This window comes from Theropithecus gelada, chromosome 11, assembly GCF_003255815.1.
Source record: "Theropithecus gelada isolate Dixy chromosome 11, Tgel_1.0, whole genome shotgun sequence".
In the NCBI taxonomy this organism is placed as follows: domain Eukaryota; kingdom Metazoa; phylum Chordata; class Mammalia; order Primates; family Cercopithecidae; genus Theropithecus; species Theropithecus gelada.
The window spans coordinates 34401897-34422175 of record NC_037679.1 but is presented as its reverse complement, the minus strand read 5'-3'; the positions used below and the strand labels follow the sequence as shown (position 1 = coordinate 34422175).

General features: G+C 34.4%; 1 protein-coding gene across 8 annotated transcripts in view; it reads left to right on the top strand.

Annotated features, from left to right (window-relative positions):
* CAPS2 (calcyphosine 2) overlaps nucleotides 1-4681 on the top strand; it is a 120659-nt gene extending 115978 nt beyond the window's left edge. For 5 of the 8 annotated variants that reach the window (XM_025402072.1, XM_025402076.1, XM_025402071.1 and 2 more), the window contains one exon: nucleotides 1621-4681. In XM_025402072.1, coding sequence (XP_025257857.1) covers nucleotides 1621-1796 — 176 coding nt within the window. In that variant the 3' untranslated portion in view covers nucleotides 1797-4681. The remainder of the gene's footprint in view (nucleotides 1-1620) is intronic. The other 3 variants (XM_025402073.1, XM_025402074.1, XM_025402069.1) reach the window with 2 other exon arrangements.
* Nucleotides 4682-20279: the final 15598 nt, after the last annotated feature.

Sequence of the window (20279 nt, the reverse complement as noted above, 5' to 3'; positions counted from 1 at the left end):
TCCTCAGATAAAAATTGTGTTAAAACTCCTCTGTTCAAAAGTATGGATGGTAAACAAAGAGGGAAATTTCTACCAAAATTTGTTTTTATATAGATGGGATCTTGATTAATTTTTAACCTTGACTAACATTCAATTAAAACTTCATTTTATTATTTTATATTACCATCTCTATGTAGCATCATTATTCAGTCTTTCTACATTCAATTTGTATTTTATAGAATAATCACTTTTTCTCTATTTCTTGTATATGTTTTTAAAAGAAAGCAAACTTCTTAATATTCAAAGCAGATTTCATTCCTTTAGTTTGGAAGACACTTTGCAATGCATTATTGTCTATGTCCATTAAAGAACCTCTGGTTTGAGGGAAAAAAATTAACTCTCACCTTAATTTTGTCCACCCCATTAGACAAACGGTTTGAGTGGTATTCCCATCTAAGCCTGTTACTTAAAACATAACCTGACTTTAAAACGTTTTAGATTCCAAGTCTTTGCTATTGTGAATAGTGCTGCAATAAACATATGTGTGCATGTGTCTTTATAGCAGCATGATTTATAATCCTTTGGGTATATACCCAGTAATGAGATAGCTGGGTCAAATGGTATTTCTAGTTCTAGATCCTTGAGGAATCGCCACACTGTGTTCCACAATGGTTGAACTAGTTTACAGTCCCACCAACAGTGTAAAAGCGTTCCTATTTCTCCACATCCTCTCCAGCACCTGTTGTCTCCTGACTTTTTAATTCTCATTGTGGTTTTGATTTGTATTTCTCTGATGGCGAGTGATGAACCCAAATGTCCATCAGTGACAGACTGGATTAAGAAAATGTGGCACATATACACCATGGAATACTATGCAGCCATAAAAAAGGATGAGTCCGTGTCCTTTGTAGGGACATGGATGCAGCTGGAAACCATCATTCTCAGCAAACTATCCCAAGAACAGAAAACCAAACACCACATGTTCTCACTCATAGGTGGGAATTGAACAATGAGATCACTTGGACACAGGAAGGGGAACATCACACACCTGGGCCTATTGTGGGGAGGGAGGAGCGGGGAGAAGGGAAGGAAAGCATTAGGAAATATACCTAATTTAAATGACGAGTTAATGGGTGCTGCACACCAACATGGCACATGTATACATATGTAACAAACCTGCACGTTGTGCACATGTACCCTAGAACTTAAAGTATAATAAAAAACAACAACAACAAAAAAAACGTTTTAGAGGGTCACATAGAAGTTTTTTGACCCCTTTTCTGCTATTGTATATGGGCCTCTGTTTATTCTCTTTTCAGTGTTATCTGACCAGTCACTATAGCTTCCTTTCATCTTTCAATTCCTCTGTTCTTTTTAAAATTTTTATGATAAAAAAAATTGTGTTCTATGCTAGGATCCTGGAGATAGATCAGTGCAGGAGAGCAGGGGGCAGGGAAGGAGTGGCAAATTGAATGAGATGAAATAATTCCAGTTCATGTGTAAATAAATTGGCTGGTAGTTTGACAAAAGATTTCAAATTGTTGCATGTATTTCATAAGATGATTAAGTATTCCTTTATCATCATCAGTCATTTCACTGAACTTTTTAGGAAACTGTTTCATACTCAGTACTATTTTACAGGCCATTCAACAGAGGAAGAAATTAAATCATCCTTTCTAGAAACGTTAAAATTTGCCTGCAGCAAGTCTGATGAAGTTTCATATGGTGAATTTGAAGATTACTATGAAGGTTTAAGTATAGAAATAATAGATGATGAAGATTTTGTTACCATCTTGCGTACTCCATGGGGGATTTAGTCTTTAATCATACATATGTCATCAGCACTAAGCATTTTATTGGAGAGATGATTTCAGTGTAAAGGATGATCAAACACTGGAATATATTTTCCTAGGACTTCCTTTATTCTGTTTTTTTTTTTTTTTTTTTTTCGTTGAGTCTGGAAAGAACTATCCAGAAGGGTAGATGTAGGGGCATGTGAGTGTTTGTGCATGTATATGCCTGCTCACATGTTCATACATTTGTAAAGGTGTCTTTTTGGTTTATTACTTATCTTGCATATATTTTAGAGGTCATTTTTTATTAACTTCAATAGGAAAGTTACATCTGCATCAAACAATATGGCAGCATGTATTTATTAACCAAGTTTCCTGTCCTTTCACATTGTTTTTAGCTATCTCTTCCTCAGAATATATTTGCCACCATTGTCAATTTGATAAATTAGAATTGGGCCTAAAGCCAGTGAAATAATTCAACATGTTTTTAACATATGAATATATTAAAGGATATGCAAGAGAAATGTTTCAAGCAGTGTGATTATAGATGTTTTCTGTATGTAGAATATTTAGAATGATGGAGGTTTACCCCTATGATGCTCATTTAAATACTGACTTGTCTTGTAAATCTTTGTCTTCTAAATTATGTACTGTTGTTGGTTAAATAGAGCACAATGTAGTTTTTCTAATGACCAGTTGTATTTGTTCTTTTATTCTGTTTTAAAACAGCATCCTTTTTACCAGCATACAATTGTTATTTAGCTAGAAACAATACAATATGAATGGGAAATGTTCTTTATTAAGATCAATACATTATCTTTTTAAACAAAGATCCTAAAAGTGTTTTGTTGCAAATATGAATCTAAGGAATAGTTCAGTAATTATTGCCTAAAATGTGAAAGCATATTTTGTATCCTAAAATGAATGTATCATATTCTAAACATCTCTTTTTGTATAACAAATAATTGAAACATTTCCTTCTAAATATATGTTATTTAATAGTTACATGTATTGTAGTCATTCTTTCTAAATTCTTTGCTAGTCATTTCTTCTTGGGAATGCAGAGAAAAGAGACAACTTTATGAGTTGTTTCCAACTTCATAATTAAATTTTCTATGTTAATGTAACATAAATTAGAAAAAATAAGTGATTCAAAAATGAAAATATTTACTTTGTAGAATATTACTTTAGACATCACTGTATCCATCTGTACTTGGCAGCAACATGAGAAGTGTGATACATGTGTACCCAACAAATTCAAAGTTGCGCTTTTCAAGATTTGAGAAAGTACTAAAACTTAGTACTAAGATATGAGAGGGAAAATATGTGTAAACCTCTTAGTGCTATTTTCACTGGCTAAATTCTTTATTTCTTGACTTTTTAAAAAATTTGGTTATTAAAATTAAAACAATATGCTAGAAGACATTTTGGCAGAAATAAGTCTATAACACTATTTTTGTCACATATCTTTTTCTTGAAAAAATTTATCCAACTATAGAAATCTTAAACCATACAAATTGTTCTTGTTAAAAATGACTAATACTGGAGGTGCTCAATATGCATATAGTGCGTTTTTCATTGATAATTTTTATTTAGTTCTTAAGAAACCTATTCTTAATGTTGGCATGTCATATTTTTCTGTTTCTATAATCAGAAACTGTGTAGTCTGTTATACCGTAAAAAAAATGGGAAGCTACTTTTGGAATGTAACGTGTTAACATGACAGCATACTCCTAATAGTCATCTTAATCTTCCTAATATAAGCATTCACATGTGGTTATTTGTAGGAAATATCTCTACTTATGAGATGTTTTTTGGTGTATTTTGTTAGAATTGGTGACACAGTAAATCATTCTGCTTTTGGATTTGCCTCACTGCCTGCATTCTTCTTTGATTTTGGTATAGTAAAACCTGTTATTTAGTATTAAACTTAATAAAAGAGCATTTAAGAGAAGTGACATTTCAAACATCCACAACACAACTGACTTTTGAAATCCTATGCTTAATAGTCTTTGTAATTCTAAAAGACCTTTTGAAAACTTTAAAATATTACATTATATGTTGTAATGTTGTTACATGAATTTTATAGTTATGTATATTTTATAGATCTCTATATCTTTGGAAGTTACTTGCTTATATGCTATATAATTGCTTTCTCAGTTAACCATACTGTTTATGGAATTGTATATATTGATTTTTCTATTTTTACATTTTAAAAGTAAAAGTTTAGGGAATTTTAAGGAAAAACTCATTTTATTAAAAAGATAAGGGATATTATATAGGAATTTTAAGCTAACTTTTAATGGAAAGGACATACATATTTGAATGATGGAGCAATTATAGTATAGTTAAAAATGTATGTCCCTATTTTAAATTTTATAGTATATAAATATATGTGCTAATGAACCAGTGACTCTGCAGAGAGGAAGTCACTTAGAGTAATTCATGATTTTGATACAGCTATAGATCATATCTTATTTTACATATTACTTTTGACTTCCTGTTTAAGTTGTTATCAGTTAGGAGAGAATTGTGTACATTAGGCTATGTTTACTGCAGATTATGTAACATGCTTTTATCAGATTATGGTTTGCAGTGCTTGCAGATATAAAACATGTACCTTGATAAGCTGTAATCACTACCAGGTTGACCAGCAAGGACAAACATGAAATGCTTACAAAAAAGAAAGTACTTTAAAAAAAGAAATAGAAGGTAATGAGCATATATAAAACAAGCCAAGCAAGAGAAGAGCAAAGAGAATCTGCAGAGTAGACATGGATGTATTAGTTTCTGATCATGAGAAGAAGCTCTTGTCATATCCTTCCATTTTTATTTTAAAGTTCTATAAACTACTGAGGAAAATTGATTTCTTGGATGTACTTAATAAGGAATAAATGCTTCATATTGGAGCCACTGTGCACTTAATCATTATTTATTCTGCCAGTCAGTCATTTGTACAGGGTGAGTGGCACTACCCTTGCTGTAGGCCAAGGCTCTGAGATATTCTAGATTTTTCTCACACTCTCTATTATCCACTCAGTCTCAGGTGTATTGGTTCTTGAATTTATCCATTGGTTCTTTAAATTTCTCTCATTCACTGTTTTCAATGCTTATGCCTTAGTTCAAACTCTTACCACTTGTCATGTGTACTCCCCCTCATCAACTCTGCCTCCTTCCCAATGCTGTTTCAACCCATTGATGTTGGAATGCCCTTTTGCAATATACATTACTTCCTGAATAAAATTCTTCCCTGATACCTCATATCTCTCAGAAAACTTCAAGCTCTGACCTTAACACATAAAACCTAAAAGATCTGGTTTTCTTAAGCTCATCTCCCTATACTCAGCTCATTCCCCACATTCTTCCAGTCATTTTGAACTATCTAACAGCTTTTAAAATGGATTGTGAGGTTTCCAACCTCTGAGCTTTCATATCTATTCTGCTACTTTTATCTAAAATTATTTTCTGCACTTAGTGCATTAAATTAATTCATACTGATCTTCAAATACCTCCTTAAGAATAATGTCTTCTGAAAAGTTAAATCAGACAAACTCTTGAATCTGATATATTGGGATCCCATTGGCACCCTGGGTGTACCTTTACTGTAGAATTCATCACTTTCTACTGTAATCATAACTCTGCTTGTGTTTCTCTCACTAGACTGTAAACTTCTTGAAGGTAAGAACAATATCTTATTCAGCTTTGTGATCCTGGTGGGTGTCTAGCAGTGTCTGACATGGGGTAGGCTTTAAATCAATTATTAGTCGGCTGGGTAAATGTGTGATTTATTGAGCAGAAATTGTCAGGGTTCTTGTTTTGGAGCACTTTTGCATCGAAACACTTTAGTAGACTTCACGTAAATAGTATGAACATGCAATTTTGTGCAAAATTCACCTATGGAGGCAGTAAGTTACCCTAATAATGCACAGAAGGCATGTTCTAGCTGGCCACTTGTCCACAAAGCCTCACTGCGTAGGGGCTACTATACTCACTCTCATTTCTTGGAACTCAGTCAACATCAGCTAATTAGGCTTCTAAGCATAATTAATTCCATCCATGAAAATGGTGTGCTCTTAGAGCCTTAAAGGAATCTTGGTCCACCCATGGATCAGAAAGATTTCTGGTTGTTCGACTGATAATAAAGTAAGCAGACCCTGTCCTGGAATGTTGCTGCTACTTCCTTTTTGAACCTTTCGTGCAGAGTGATGGCTGAAGTCTCTAAAGGACAAACTGCTGGGATTGTACTGATTTTACAGAACAGATTGTGTAAACTTTTTTGGCCTCCTTGCTAAGAAATGTTTGTTTAATAAATGTTTATGTGGCAGAACTTATTCTCAAATGTATGTCATTACAACCTAGAAATAAGGCATGGGGTAGCTAATTTCCACCTACCTCAAAGACTTTTTTGCAGAGAGGGCCATGGTTACCTACCACAAGGAACCTATTACTTGTGCATGGCTTAATTGGCTTAAGTCAGTTCATAGCTGCCGTTCTCTGTCAGACACTGTAGTATGCATCACAGACCCAAAAATGGCATGGCATTTAGGCATATACAGTGCCTAAAGTAGTAAAGTTAAAGATTCAAATACCAGAAGTCCATAATTGATACAACATGGACATAAACTATGTATAGCAGAGCATTTAAGACCTGCAAATGTTATCCTAGGGGAGTAATAATAATTCACTATTCTGAAAACATATGATTCATTAAGGTATTATTGAAATGCAATGGAAGTATTTTAATATAAAATACTGAAATGGTAAAAGATTTTGGAGAATTGATTGTATACATTGTGAAAATGTACTAATGGATACACATTTTCAGATTTCTCTCTTTAATCTTATGTAAGCTGATTTGTATAATTTTTGGATAGCCAAGCAAAATAAAGCCATTTAGAAGGATTTGAAGAAGCAATTACCTATCCAGTGGACAAATTTTATTCAAGGAGAAAAAAAAAATCAAGTTTCTTTTTGCTTTTAACTTTCCCTTTTATCAAGTTAGGATGGGACTTCCAAGCCATGTCTAAATGAATTTAGTTATAAAGTGTGAAGATTCTCACCTTCGCAAATACATGTTGAATTTCCTGGGAATGTTTAATGATGATAAAGCTGATATGAAACAAATGACTGTGTTTCAAGGAAATTGTGTTTCTCTTATGAAAGTTGCATATTTAGTAGCTGAAGAATTTTATTGAGGAACTTTTTAGAAAACATGTTATAAATGAAAAGTTATTTTGAGGAAGCATTCAGATGACCATTTTATTAAGAAAAAATATGTACTTATGTTAGTATTTTAATATAAATTATGTGGAATGAGCACAGGCTTTGAAATCACTGAATACTGACTTCAGACTTGAGCTCTTCTACAAATTAGCTGTACGACTTTGGGAAGCTATTGAGTCTCTACTTCAACTGCAGGTTGATGTGTGTATGGAATAGATATGGATATAACAGAGATGTAGATATAGGTATAGTACTTACCACAGTCTAGCACATGCACGTGCACACACACACATATATGTATTCTGAATACTCTATTTCCTCTGTTTTCTTCAATTAATTAAAAGCTTCTCTTTTTTTTTTTCCTGGTTATCCTGAATGGCAATTATAAGAGCTATTCTTTTAAAAAAATATTTTTACTAGGTAGGAATAATTTGTATGCCACCACTTCCTCCTGAATTTAATAAGCCTCTCATTATTATTAATTCTCTTTCTTCAGCAGAGTCCACGAAAGATAATCAAAACCTTGTATTAGGGCTATTAACTCTTTTCCTTCAAAGCATGTAACAAAGTGGCAGCTTATAAAAGGAGTTAGTAACAAAATTTGTTGTTATTCAAAGTAACTGGAAAATAATACATATGTGAGGCTAATTTTATCTTTAAAGACCTTAGGCAGCATTGCTATTTTCTCTGGTGTACACACTAAGACCACTGATGACACTGAATTCTGTAACATGTGTTTTCCAAACACAGCTGCAATAGTATCTCTCATCCCATATACCTTTACATAGTGCACTTGACTTTGCATCAAGAGATGGGCTCTATGTCCCCTCTGCTTGAATCTGGGTGACTTGTTAGTCTCTTGCAACCACTAGATTGTGTCTAAAGTGATACTGTGTTACTTTCCAGACTAGGCAAAAAAATGCAATGTAGTTTCTGCCTTGTTCACTGGGACACTGAAGCCATCAGGTAAGAAGTCACACTACTTGAGACCGCCAAACTAGAGGGGCCACATACAGGTGCTCTGGTTAACAGCTACAGCTGACCTCTCAGCTGAGAGCTAACTTCAATTGTCTACATGTAAGTGAAATGTCTTGGGTTTATTGCACCTCTAATCAACACCTTACTACAATCATCTAAAAGATCTCAAGTGAGAACTATGCAGCCAAGCTCTTCTCTATTCTTGATCCCCTGTTTTGTGAACAAAGTAAAATGGTTGATTTCAGTTGCCAAATTTTGTGTGTGTGTGTGTGTGTTTACAATAGTAAGCAGAGCAAATTCTTACATAGAATTTGAATAAGAGCAAGAATATTAAAAACATTTTGTCAGATATACTGAGGAGTTAATTAATATGACCCACAGTTGACAAAATTCTTCTGAGATATTAAAAGAAAAATAATACGGTAAGTCTACATGATCTAAGTTATGTGGAATAAAGTGATCTGATAGAATAAAAGAGATACCTCCTGCTCAATTACAATAAGTCAGGCAAACTTTTATCTTTGTTGTCTCACAGTCTGAGGCAGAAATTGTGAAGAACTAAATTCAGAATCGGAACCATACTATGATGGTTAATACTGAGTGTCAACTTGATTGGATTGAAGGATGCAAAGTATTGTCCCTGGGTGTGTCTGTGAGGGTGTTGCCAAAGGAGATTAACATCTGAACCAGTGGAGTAGGAGAGGCAGACCCACCCTCAATCTGGGTGGGCATCATCTAGTCAGCTGCCAGCATGGCCAGGATCAAAGCAGACAGAGGAATGTGGAAGAACCAGACTGGCATCTTCCAGCCTCCATCTTTCTCCCATGCTGGGTGCTTTCTGCTTTCAAAGATCAGACTCCAAGTTCCTCAGCTTTTGGACTCTTGGGCTTACATCAGTGATTTGCCAGGGCCCTCTCAGGCCTTTGTCCACAGAGCGAAGGTTGCACTATCGGCTTCCCTACGTTTGAGGTTTTGGGAATTGGACTGGCTTCTTGGCTCCTTAGCTTGCAGATGGCCTTCACCTTGTGATCACCTGAGTCAACTCTCCTAATAAAGTCCCCTTCATATATACATCTATTAGTTCTGTCCCTCTAGAGAACCTTGACTAATATACTTAACTATCTGTGTGTGTGTGTGTGTGTGTGTGTGTGTGTGTGTGTGTGCGTATGTGAGTTTGCTTGAGTAGGTTCTAATAGATATAAGCCCACCTAGAGTGGAAAAGGAAACTTTTGAGAGTTTCTTCTGAGATAGAGAAGGGAAGAGTGTTTCTGGTTCTGAGGGCATAGAGCCATGTTCCGTGTTTTCTGGCAGCAACTGCCTGGGGAGATCCTGGGCCCTCAGAGGAGAGTGTCTGTGTGGCGAACACTAGGCACCCAGGCTGTTAATCCCAGATACGACTCCCAGGTTTCAGAGATATCACCTTCAAGGGACCATAAGGGCTTGAATAATTAATTTATTAATTCATACAGTTATCACTTTAACCATTTGTTCATCCAACACATATTTATTGAGTAGTTTTATGAGACAGACACTGTTCCAGGTTCAACAGATACGACCATGAACAATATGCGCAAATTGCCTGCCCCATACAGTTCAATTTATAGTGGTAGGAGACAGTAAGCAAGTAAACAAATAAGATAATTTAGTTAAATCCTTTTAAAAAGAAGAAAAAATACACAGCATGAGCAGAAAGTGAATAGGAAAGTTCTTACAGGTGGTGACATTCTGTTTGAGACCTAAATGAAGCAAAGTGGAAGAGAAAGAGCATTCCAGATAGAAGACACAGTTAGTAAATAAGGCCCTGAAGTGCCAATGATTTTGGTGTGTTCAAAGGAAAAAAAGGTTCCCTAGAATGAAGAGACTGTTAGGAGATGAGATTGGGGAGGTAGTCAAGTGTTGGATCATATAAAGCCTAATAGTCCATAAGAAGGAGTTTGGATTTATAGTCAAAGTCCAAGGAAAAGCAGAGGAGTGCTGTGATCTGATTTTGTACCTTAGAAAGATCACTCTGAAAGCTAGCAGGGATATGGATTTGGGCTGGAGGCAAGGAGACCTGCCAAGTGGCTACTTCATAGTCCTAGTCTGAGATTATGGCAATTTGAACTAGCTAGGGTTTTAGCTTTGGAGACGGTGAGATGTAGTTAGATTTGTGATTTTAGAGGTAGTGTCAACAGAACATGTAGGTGGACTGTGTACTTTAGAGAAAAAGAGGAAGCGAGCATGATGGCTAGAATGAGCAACTGAGCGGGGGGGTGGTGCATTTACTAAGAATGGGGAAGATTAGGGGTAAAACAGGTTTGAGAGGAAAAAGCAAACACTTGCTTTGTCCATAGTTTGAGAATCTTATTAAATATCTAAATAGAAATGTCAAATGAGTAATTGGATTTATAAGTAAAGAGCTCAGGAAAGAGGCCCAGGTTGGTGATATGGAATCACCAGTATATAAGTGGCATTTGAAGTCTTGAGACGTTGTAAGACTCTTTAGGGCATGATATGGACAGAAAAGATGGCAAAGGATTGAGCCCTAGAATACATTTAGACGTATAATAAGAGTAAAAAGGCCAACAAAAAAGGCTGAAACAAGTTGGCCAGGGATGTGGATGCAAAGTCAGAAGAACATAGTGACATGGAAGCCAAGAAATCAAACTATAATCAAGTATTGGGAAATGATAAACTGTTGAATAAAATGAGGGCAAACAAGCAGCCACTGGATTGGACAACATGAAATGGTGGAGAAAAACCAAATTGGAGTGGTTTGAAGAGAAAATGAAAAATGAGGGCCAGGCATGGTGGCTCATGCCTGTAATCCCAGTGCTTTGGGAGGCTAAGTTGGGTAGATTGCTTGAGTTCGGGAGTCTGAGAACAGCCTGGGCAACAGAGTGGGACCCTGACATTACCAAAAAAAAAAAAAAAAAAAAAAAAAGATAAAAAAAATTAGTCAGGCATGGTGGCACAGGCCTGTAGTAACAGCTTCTCAGGAGGCTGAGGTGGGACGATCCCTTGAGCTCGGGAGATTCAGGGTACAGTTAGTCGTGACCATCCCACTGCACTCTAGCCTGGACAACAGAAAGACCTTGTCCACCCCCTCCCCGAAAAAAAAAAAGAAAGAAAGAAAGAAAAAGAAAAAACAAAATTGAGAATGTGGTTTTATTAAGTGTGAGATGGCCGTTTTGAAAATTTTTACCTCAAAGTGAAACAGTTATGGGGCAGTAACTAAAGGTGAGTGTAGCGTTGAGAAAGATTTTTGTCCCCCTTTTTTTAAACATAGCAAATAAAAAAGAATGTTTTCATAATAATGGCACTTCATTACAGTAACCATTGTGAATTGAAGACCAGAGGCCATACTCCAAATATTCTGACTTGTGTGAGATCTCCAGGCCCCTGTGGGATCAATCATTGGCAGAGGAAAGCCCAGTCCCCAATTAATATTGAATGTCCTGCCAGCTGGGTTATTGTCACAATGAGGCAAGTAAGGCACCCACCCATGCATGACATTTAAAGCAGCACCAAAAAAACCCAACCCGTAGTAATCAATATATAATATTAATAATAATATATAAATATTATAATATAGTATATAATATGTAATAATATATAAATATTAAATATGTATAACATGTTATATATAATTTATAATATAGAATATAGAATATGTTATACATATAATTTATAATATATTATATAATCTATAATATATAAATATAATGTTAACATATAAATATTAATATTAATTTTTAAAATATCCCAAATAAACCAAATATTCTAGATGAAGACAGAATCAGGAAGAGTGATGGACAGAGCTATATTGGAGACTGAAGCAAAAGAAAAATTAGTCATACTGATCTTTTCTATATTTAAATGTTTTATATTTTGTTCAACATAAAGTTTTTGTATCAATTTTTATTTTTTAAAATATAACATTAAAATAAAATTTATCTTGACTATTGAGTTTTCTGGTGTCTCTTGAATTTTTCATCAAAGGGCAGGTGCCTCTATTAACTCACACCAGCCCCAGCCCTGCCTGCCAGCCTACAGGATGGGGACTCAAAACAGACTGCACTTTCTTTAGAGAAATAACATAATGTGGATATTTTACAAATATAAGTAGAATGTACTATGGGCTTCAGGATTTGATTTGTAGAAAAAAATCCTTGAATTTAGTGCCTCAAGTTACAATATCAATTTTTATTTTCCATTGAAAGTTTTGTGGTGAGAAGGTTTTAAATGTATGGTTCCAATACTTCATTAAGAATGTCTTCTATTTCTACTTTAGTGACTTGTCTACTACAGATACTCAAGGGAGGTCAAGTGTATTATTGTGCAGAATAAAACGCTTGGCCAGGCACAATAATAAGCCTCAGATTTCTGTTATCAAAAAGTGATTCTCCTCAAAAATTAAGGGAATGAAATGAGACAAAATATAAAGTTCTTGGAACATAGGAGTGCAAAAATGCTTTAGTTACTGTTATTAGTTGAATTGTGACACCTCCTGCCCCAAATTTTGTATTTTGACATCCTAAGTCTCAGTGCCTCAGAATGCAACTTTATTTGGAGATAGAGTCTTCAGTGAGGTAAGCAAATTAAACTGAAGTCATGAGGGTGAATCCTAATTCAATATGATTGGGGTCTTAAGAGGGGAAATTTGGACACAGATATATACAGGGAAAAGATTACGTAAAGGTACAGGCAAAACACCACAGGAATGTGAAGATGGCCATCTGTAAGCCAGGGTGAGAGTCCTGGGTCAGATCTTTCGCTCACAGCGCTCAGAAAGAACCAACCCTGTCCATGTATTGATTTTAGGCTTCTAGCCTCCAGAACTGTAAGACAATAAACTTATGTTTAAGGTGACTAGTTTGTGGTAGTTTGTTAAGGCAGCCCTAGCAAACGAATACAGTCACTTCTGCCTTTCTGCTGTTTCTGTTCTGCCTCCTCGTTTCACACAATGCCATAGTACCTATTACTAACTGCAGAGAACTTACTGCTTGGGAAAAGTACTCTTTTTGTTTTTAGTGCAAACCTGACTATCCAAAGGTTGATGAATCCTTATCTCCAAGCCTACCTACTTATTTATTCCCCAAATCCATTTCCAACTTCCTGTCATTCACCTTCTGCTTGAGACTTACCTGACCTAGGAATAAATTCTAATCATAAAAGTAAGCAACATAATTTGTTAGTAAACATGTCTTCCTTTGTAGCTATTTTCTTGAGAAATTTTAGCAGAGTGCATTACCATATACTATACTATACTATACTATACTATACTATACTATACTATACTATACTATACTATACTATACTATACTATACTATACTATACTTGTAGTCAGTGTTTTAAGAAGAGGAGAAATGGGGTTCCCAGTTCATTATAAAATTGATGTAGGTGGAAAGGGAAACTTACACTTGAAAAGTCTTGGAAGAATTGAAATCCAGGCTTAAGTTTTTTTGAAAAATTTGTACCTTTACAATTTTAAGTTTCTAAATTCTGCATGGAGTTTATATTTTTAGATAAACAATGTTGAAACATTGGCATTCCATTATAATTTTAAATTGTTTCAAGTTGACAGGTAAAATTGTGTGTATTTACCATGTATTAATATAACATGATGTTTTGAAGTATATACACATTGTGAAATGACTATCTCTAGCTAATTAACATATGCGTTACATCACATAGCTATTATTTTTGTGGTAAGAACATTTTACATCTACTCTCAGGATTTTTCAAAAATACAATATATTGTTAACTATAGTCAACATATTGTACCATAGATCTCTTGAATTTCTTTCAACCTTTTAACTGAAATTTTGTATCCTTGATTAACATCTCCCCAACATCCCACTCACCCTCCAACCACCCCAGGCCCTGGTAGCCACCATTATACACTATATTAGTAGGAGATCAACTTTTTTAGATTTTATGTGTGAATGAGACCACGCAGTATTTGTATTTCTGTGCCTGGCTTATTTCACTTAACATAAGGTCCTCCAGGTTCATCCAAGCCATTGCAAAGCACAGAATTTTCTTCTTTTTATCGCTAAATAGTATTCCGCTGTATATATGTACCACATTTGTTTATTCATCTGTTGATGGACACTTAGGTTGATTTCATATCTTGGCTATTGTTACTAGTGCTGCAATAAACATGAAAGTACAAATGTCTCCTCAGCTTACCGATTTTATTTCCTTTGCAAATATGCCCAGTAGTGGGATTGCTGGATCATATGGTAATTGTATTTTTAATTTTTTAAAAAATGTTCATTCTGTCTTTCGTGATGGCTGTACTAATTTTCATTTCCACCAACAGTGTGCAAGGATTTCCTTTTTTGCACAATCTTGCCAACAGTTATCTTTTGCCTTTTTGGTAATAGTCATTGTAACAGGTGAGAGGTTTTAATATGCATTTTATCTGATGATTAATTATGTTAAGCATTTTTTTCATATACATGTTGGCCATTTGGATGTTTATTTTTTAGAAAGTCTATCGAAGTCTTTTGCCTGTTTTTAAATCAGGTAATTTGTTTTCTTGCTATTGAGTTTCTTTAATTTCTTACATACTATGGCTATTAACCCCTGATAAGATAAATAGTTTGCAAATATTTTCTCCCATTCTGTAGGCTCTCTCCTCACTCTGTTGATATTTTCCTTTACTAGACAGAAGCTTTAGCATGATATAATTTTATTTGTCTATTTTATGCTGTGTTGCCTGCGCTTTAGGGGTTATATTTAAAAAGTCATCACCCAGACCCATGTCAAGGAGCTTTTCCCGTATATTTTCTTCCAGTAGTTTCATAGTTTCGGGTGTTACATTTAAGTGTATAATTCATTTTGAGTTAATTTTTTATATGATGTGAGATAAGGGCATAATGTCACATTCTTCTGCATATGTATATACACTTGTCACAACACCAGTTATTGAGGAGACTGTCCTTTCCCCATTGTGTGTTCTGGAAATCTTTATCAAAAATCAATTGGCTATAAGTGGATGGACTTATTTCTTGGTTCTCTATTTTGTTCCATTGATCTATGTGTCTGTTTTTCAGGCCAGCACCATGTTGTTTTCATTACTTTAGCTTTGTAGTATAGTTTGAAGTCAGATAGTGTGATGTTTACAGCTTTGTTCTTTTTGCTCAAGATTGCTTTGGCTATTCGGGGTCTTCTATGGCTCCATATGAATTTTAGGAATGTTTTTTCTATTTCTGTGAAGAATGTCATTGGTATGTTGATAGAGATTGTATTGAATTTATAAGCACTTTGAGTTGTAAGGACATTTTAATATTAATTTTTCCAATCCGTAAACACAGGATGTCTTTCCATTCATTTGTGTCTTCTTCGATTTATTCCATCAGCGTTTATAGTTTTCAGTGTAGAGATCTTTCACTTGCTTGGTTAAATTTATTTAATTTTATTAAATAAAATACATATTTTATTTTTAATGTTATAATTTTAATGCTATATCTATGGCTTGTAAACACATCTTGTTTTAATTGTGTTGTGCTTTCTTATTGGATTCACTAATGAAAAAATATTTATTGAGAATTTATAATGTGCCAGTCATTGCTATAAGCACACCTGTGAAAAAATATAAGTCTCTTGGAGCTTACGTTCTAATGGGGGTGTGTGAAGATACGTGTAAATAATAAACATAACACATAAATAACATAGTATGCTAGAAGGTGACTGAATATAAAATTTTAAAAAATAGAGCAGGATATGAGAAATCTGTAGGAGGATGGGCATATCTAAAGTAGAATGTTCAAGTTGGGCATTGAGAAAGTGACTTGAAAATGAGAAAATGCACTCTATGAAAACCTGGAAGATAATGGACAGTTAGTGCAGATGACCTAAGGGAGGAGTGTGCCATGTGTGTCTGACAAGTAGTGAGGTGGCCAGTGTGGCTAGAGCTAAGAAAGCTGGCAGAGTAAGAAAATGCAGTCAGTGAGTTCAGATGAGGTATATCAGGTTGAGTTATGCTGGCCATTACACTTTGGATACTACTCTAAATCTCTTCTTTAAGAGCTACTCATTCATTCAAATATCCATTTATTTAACAAGCATTTATGATTGTCTGGAATATGCTAGAGGCTGTGCAGACACTGGTGGTGCAAAGTAGAATAACACATACTTTTTTTCTTCAATAAGCCTTACGGATCCTGGAGACTACAGATTAAGATTAGTGACTATAAATGTGATAAATGATTGGCAGCGTGGCTATGTAGAAATTACTCTAGGGCATGTGTATTTGTAGATGTGTTGTGAAACTGAGAGAAAATACAGGTAAGATGATGCCTGAGGTAAGTTTTAAAGGAATTTTCTAAGACAATGAAGGTTGGAAGACAGAGGGTAAGATTTTGATGATTTTCCTAATTATTTCCTTTCACATTTTAGTATCACTCAGGAGGTAACTATTCTGTTTCTGAAATTTCATATAAACAAAATGTCTTCAGGTCTAACTTGTAATGCTAGAAATATTGAGTCTCTTTCTTTCATGCTCCATTGCATTCTGGGTATCTTTTGCTTTACTTTGCTGCTTGTGTTTGTTTCTATTAATTTTTATCTTTCTTGAGAGAGCAGTTGGGATTTTCTTCCTTGTTCATCACTATATTACTATTGGCCAATGCTGTTCCTGGCCTTAGTTCTAGCATGTAAATACACAATAGATATTTGTAGAATGACATTAATACAAAAAAATTGCATCGGCCTAAACAATCCTAATACTTTTGGACCATTTTTACATCAGATATTTTATGCTTTTCATCTTTTATGTCTCTATTCTTTCTCATTTTTTATGACTTATATTGAAGAGTTGACATTTTTCAAAGCATGCGTTGATCCAAAAATTATTGTAATTATTTAAAATCTACAGCAACCACTCTCCTTCTTGGTGTTCATATTTTACCCTTTTTTAATGACAATTGTTTTATCTTCTCCTTCTTGCTATTATTTATGTACCACTAAAGTGAGTAATTAGTTTACAGGACATCCAAAGATTTTATTCAGAGTTTTCCTGTAATCCTTCAGTCGTTGGTATTCTAGATACCATTCCTTCTTGTTCTCTGAAGAAAGATATTTGGATGGAAAAGATGGTGAATGTTGGTATATGGTAGAAAGGCCCCTGCAGCCACCATGCAGTAAGGACAACTTGAGAGTATATTCTAGCAGTCTTGGGCCAAGTGTTTTTTTTTTTTTTTTTTAAACTTTTAAGTTCAGAAGGCCAACAAGCATATGCAGAAAAGCTCAACATCACTGATCATTAGAGAAATGCAAATCAAAATCACAATTAGATCGCATCTCACACCAGTCAGAATAGCTATTATTAAAAGGTCAAAAACCAATAGGTGCTGGCGAGGTTGCAAAGAAAAAGGAATGCTTATACACTATTGGTGGGAGTATAAATTAGTTCTACCATTGTGAAAGACAGTGTGGCAATTCCTCCAAGACTTAAAAACAGAACTACCATTCGACCCAGTAATTTCATTACTGGGTATATGCCCAAAGGAATGGAAATTGTTCTTTCATAAAGACACATGCGTGTGTTATGTTTGTTGTGGCACTATTCACAATAGCACATGCTTTCAAGAATTCTGAAAATGTCACTCTACTATTGTTGACAGTTTGAAGCTTTCTAAAATTTGGTTTGCTGATAGTTATCTGTTTGCTTTTGAAGTTTGGGAAACTCTTTGTTTTTTCCAAAAATATTTTTACTTGATTGGAGCAAGACTCGTGATCAGTATACAGTGATGTATTTACTAAACAGAGACCTGTGCAGAAATTATGTATTATCCATCTAGATAGGTTGCTACATTTTTGCCTATTGATAGAATAGTTCCATTTATCAAGCTTTACACATCAAAAAGCTTTTGAATTTCACCAGACTGTTCATTAATTCACCACTGAAAAAGTGGTATTTAATTTCACCTTCTATATTTTACAGCATTAAAAAGCTTATGCAATAGGGTGCTTCTCCACACAATGGCATTGAGCAGACAGAGTATTATTGAAATTTAAGGCTTTTATTAGAATGTATCACGATATTGGCTTCATCTTGTTCATTTGACACCAAATGTATTTTTTTTCATTTTTCATTTTTGTTACTTTTAGTTTAATACAACATAATTTAAAGATATCTTAATACTATAATGTTGACTATCAATTTTCTCCATTATTCAGATGTTTTCTGCAGCTATTTTAAGGTTAGATTTCCATCGTCATGGTCTAATATTCATATCTATGTTGTCTTTAAATTTTTGCTGTTTTTCATATTTTTCTTTACTCTTTTGTTTATAAATGTTTATGTGTCATTATATCTATTTAAAAATGAAAGATATTTCTCAGTGAAGTCCCATTAATGTTTTCTTATTTATCTCTGTCACCTCTTCCATCCTTGATTTAGGTCCTATCAATTGCATCTCTAGAACCAGCTTTGCCTCACAACCTGGTGAGAAGTTATCTTTTTAAAAAATTCAACAAAATAAAATGCATGTCTATGTGTGTCTGTACATCCACACACCCATACAAACATTCTATTTTGTACTTTCTCTGTTTCAGTATTATTTTCCGATTAAAGTCTTAAATCCTAGTTTATTTATTAAAGTCTCACTTGTGTTCCTTATGGTTGGATAATTCTGAAGCTGTAGATAACCACTAATCTTAATTGAAAGTATTTAGGCCTAATTACTTTTTACCCTTAAGCAAGCTCATAGTTCTTTTCATTTATTCCTTCCTTCAACAAACGCATTTTGAGAAATTACTATATGTCAGCACTGTGCCAGGCCCTGAGAGTATATAACACAAATTACACAGTCACTACCCACATGGGACTATTTGTCCAGTTTATGAAATCACTATTTAATTATGCAATTATTGAATATAAAGAACTGTGGAAACCCCAGCAATGTGCTAGTGGCCTCTGATCAGAGAAAACTGCTTATAAAAGTTGAAGCTAGAAATGCTTCTTAAGGGATGGTGAGGGAGTTCATTAATGAATAACAAGAAAGGAGATGGGAGAAGTAGGGAAGAGAAAGAAAAGCATTCTAGATGGACCCAGCATGGACAAATCCACATAAGTGAAGAACAGCACAGTATGTACTATGTGCGTTTGTTTGTATACAATGCATGTACAGTACATGTACAGTTTGTATAGTGTGCACTTGTACAGTACAGCTTTTGCTGGAATTTGACTAGTAAATAGAAAAAAATTAAAGTCTGTAAAATGTGGTTAAAATATGTTTAAAATAAAAGATAAAATGAAAACCCTAAACAATACTACGGTGCAGAAAGGGATTGTGAAAGGTGGTATGATTGGTTAGGAAGGGAGGTGGAAATACTGTTAAATTTTGTTAAAAATTATAGTGCAGTATTCATGTGAAAATGTTAGTAGAAACTACCAAAAAAAGTATAAAATTATAGTTTGTCATTATGGATGAAAAAAGGATGCACAAAACTGTTTATCAAGTGGATAATAAAGATGGAATCTAAGGAAAACTTTAATTAAATGGAAACCACAAAATAAGATTGTTGTAAGGTTCTAAAATGTTAGTGCCATGATAAATACAATTGGACGAATTTCACCTGGAAGATTTCACCAGATTAGATAAAATATAAAATTTTATTAAGTTGAATAAAAAGAATACAATTTCAGCCACATGCCACTTACAAGAAATACCCAAGTTAAATTACCTACTTACCTAAATTAAAGTCACACAGAAATAGATGAGGGTATGTATACCATTTTTTGAAATGACCAAAAGAAAGCTGGTGTAACTAAGTTAACGTCAGACAAGACAGAACACAAGGCAGAAAGCATTTATAAGGATAAAGTGGAGGTACTGTTTAACAATAAGAGTAAGAAGGTAAAAGGGAAAGGCATAAAAAATAGGATGTGCTGATGGAGTAGTAGGTAGCTTGGGACAAGACGATGTGGAGCTTACACATGGATGAACTTTTAGACTATGTAGAGAAAAGAGTGGGGATGGGAGAATGGGTATAACCTAATTGTTGAGGGGACTCTCCTGTGTGGTTAGAGAAATAGGGTTAGAAATAAGGGAAGGAGGCATTTTTATCTATGCACATGGGCTATTAACCACTCACCTATGAAAAAAGCATTAGTCTCACTTCTGAGAGTCTTCAAAGTGGTATTTCACATATTCCCAGAACATATTCTACCAGCTACATTAACTGTGCTTGTGGTCTGTGAAGGGATTAGGTCTTAATCTTGGTATTTGGATCAGTTATCTGTTCTTAGGATCATGTGGTTCACATTCTAGAACTACAGTTACACATAAGCTACAGTAGGCTGATTACTC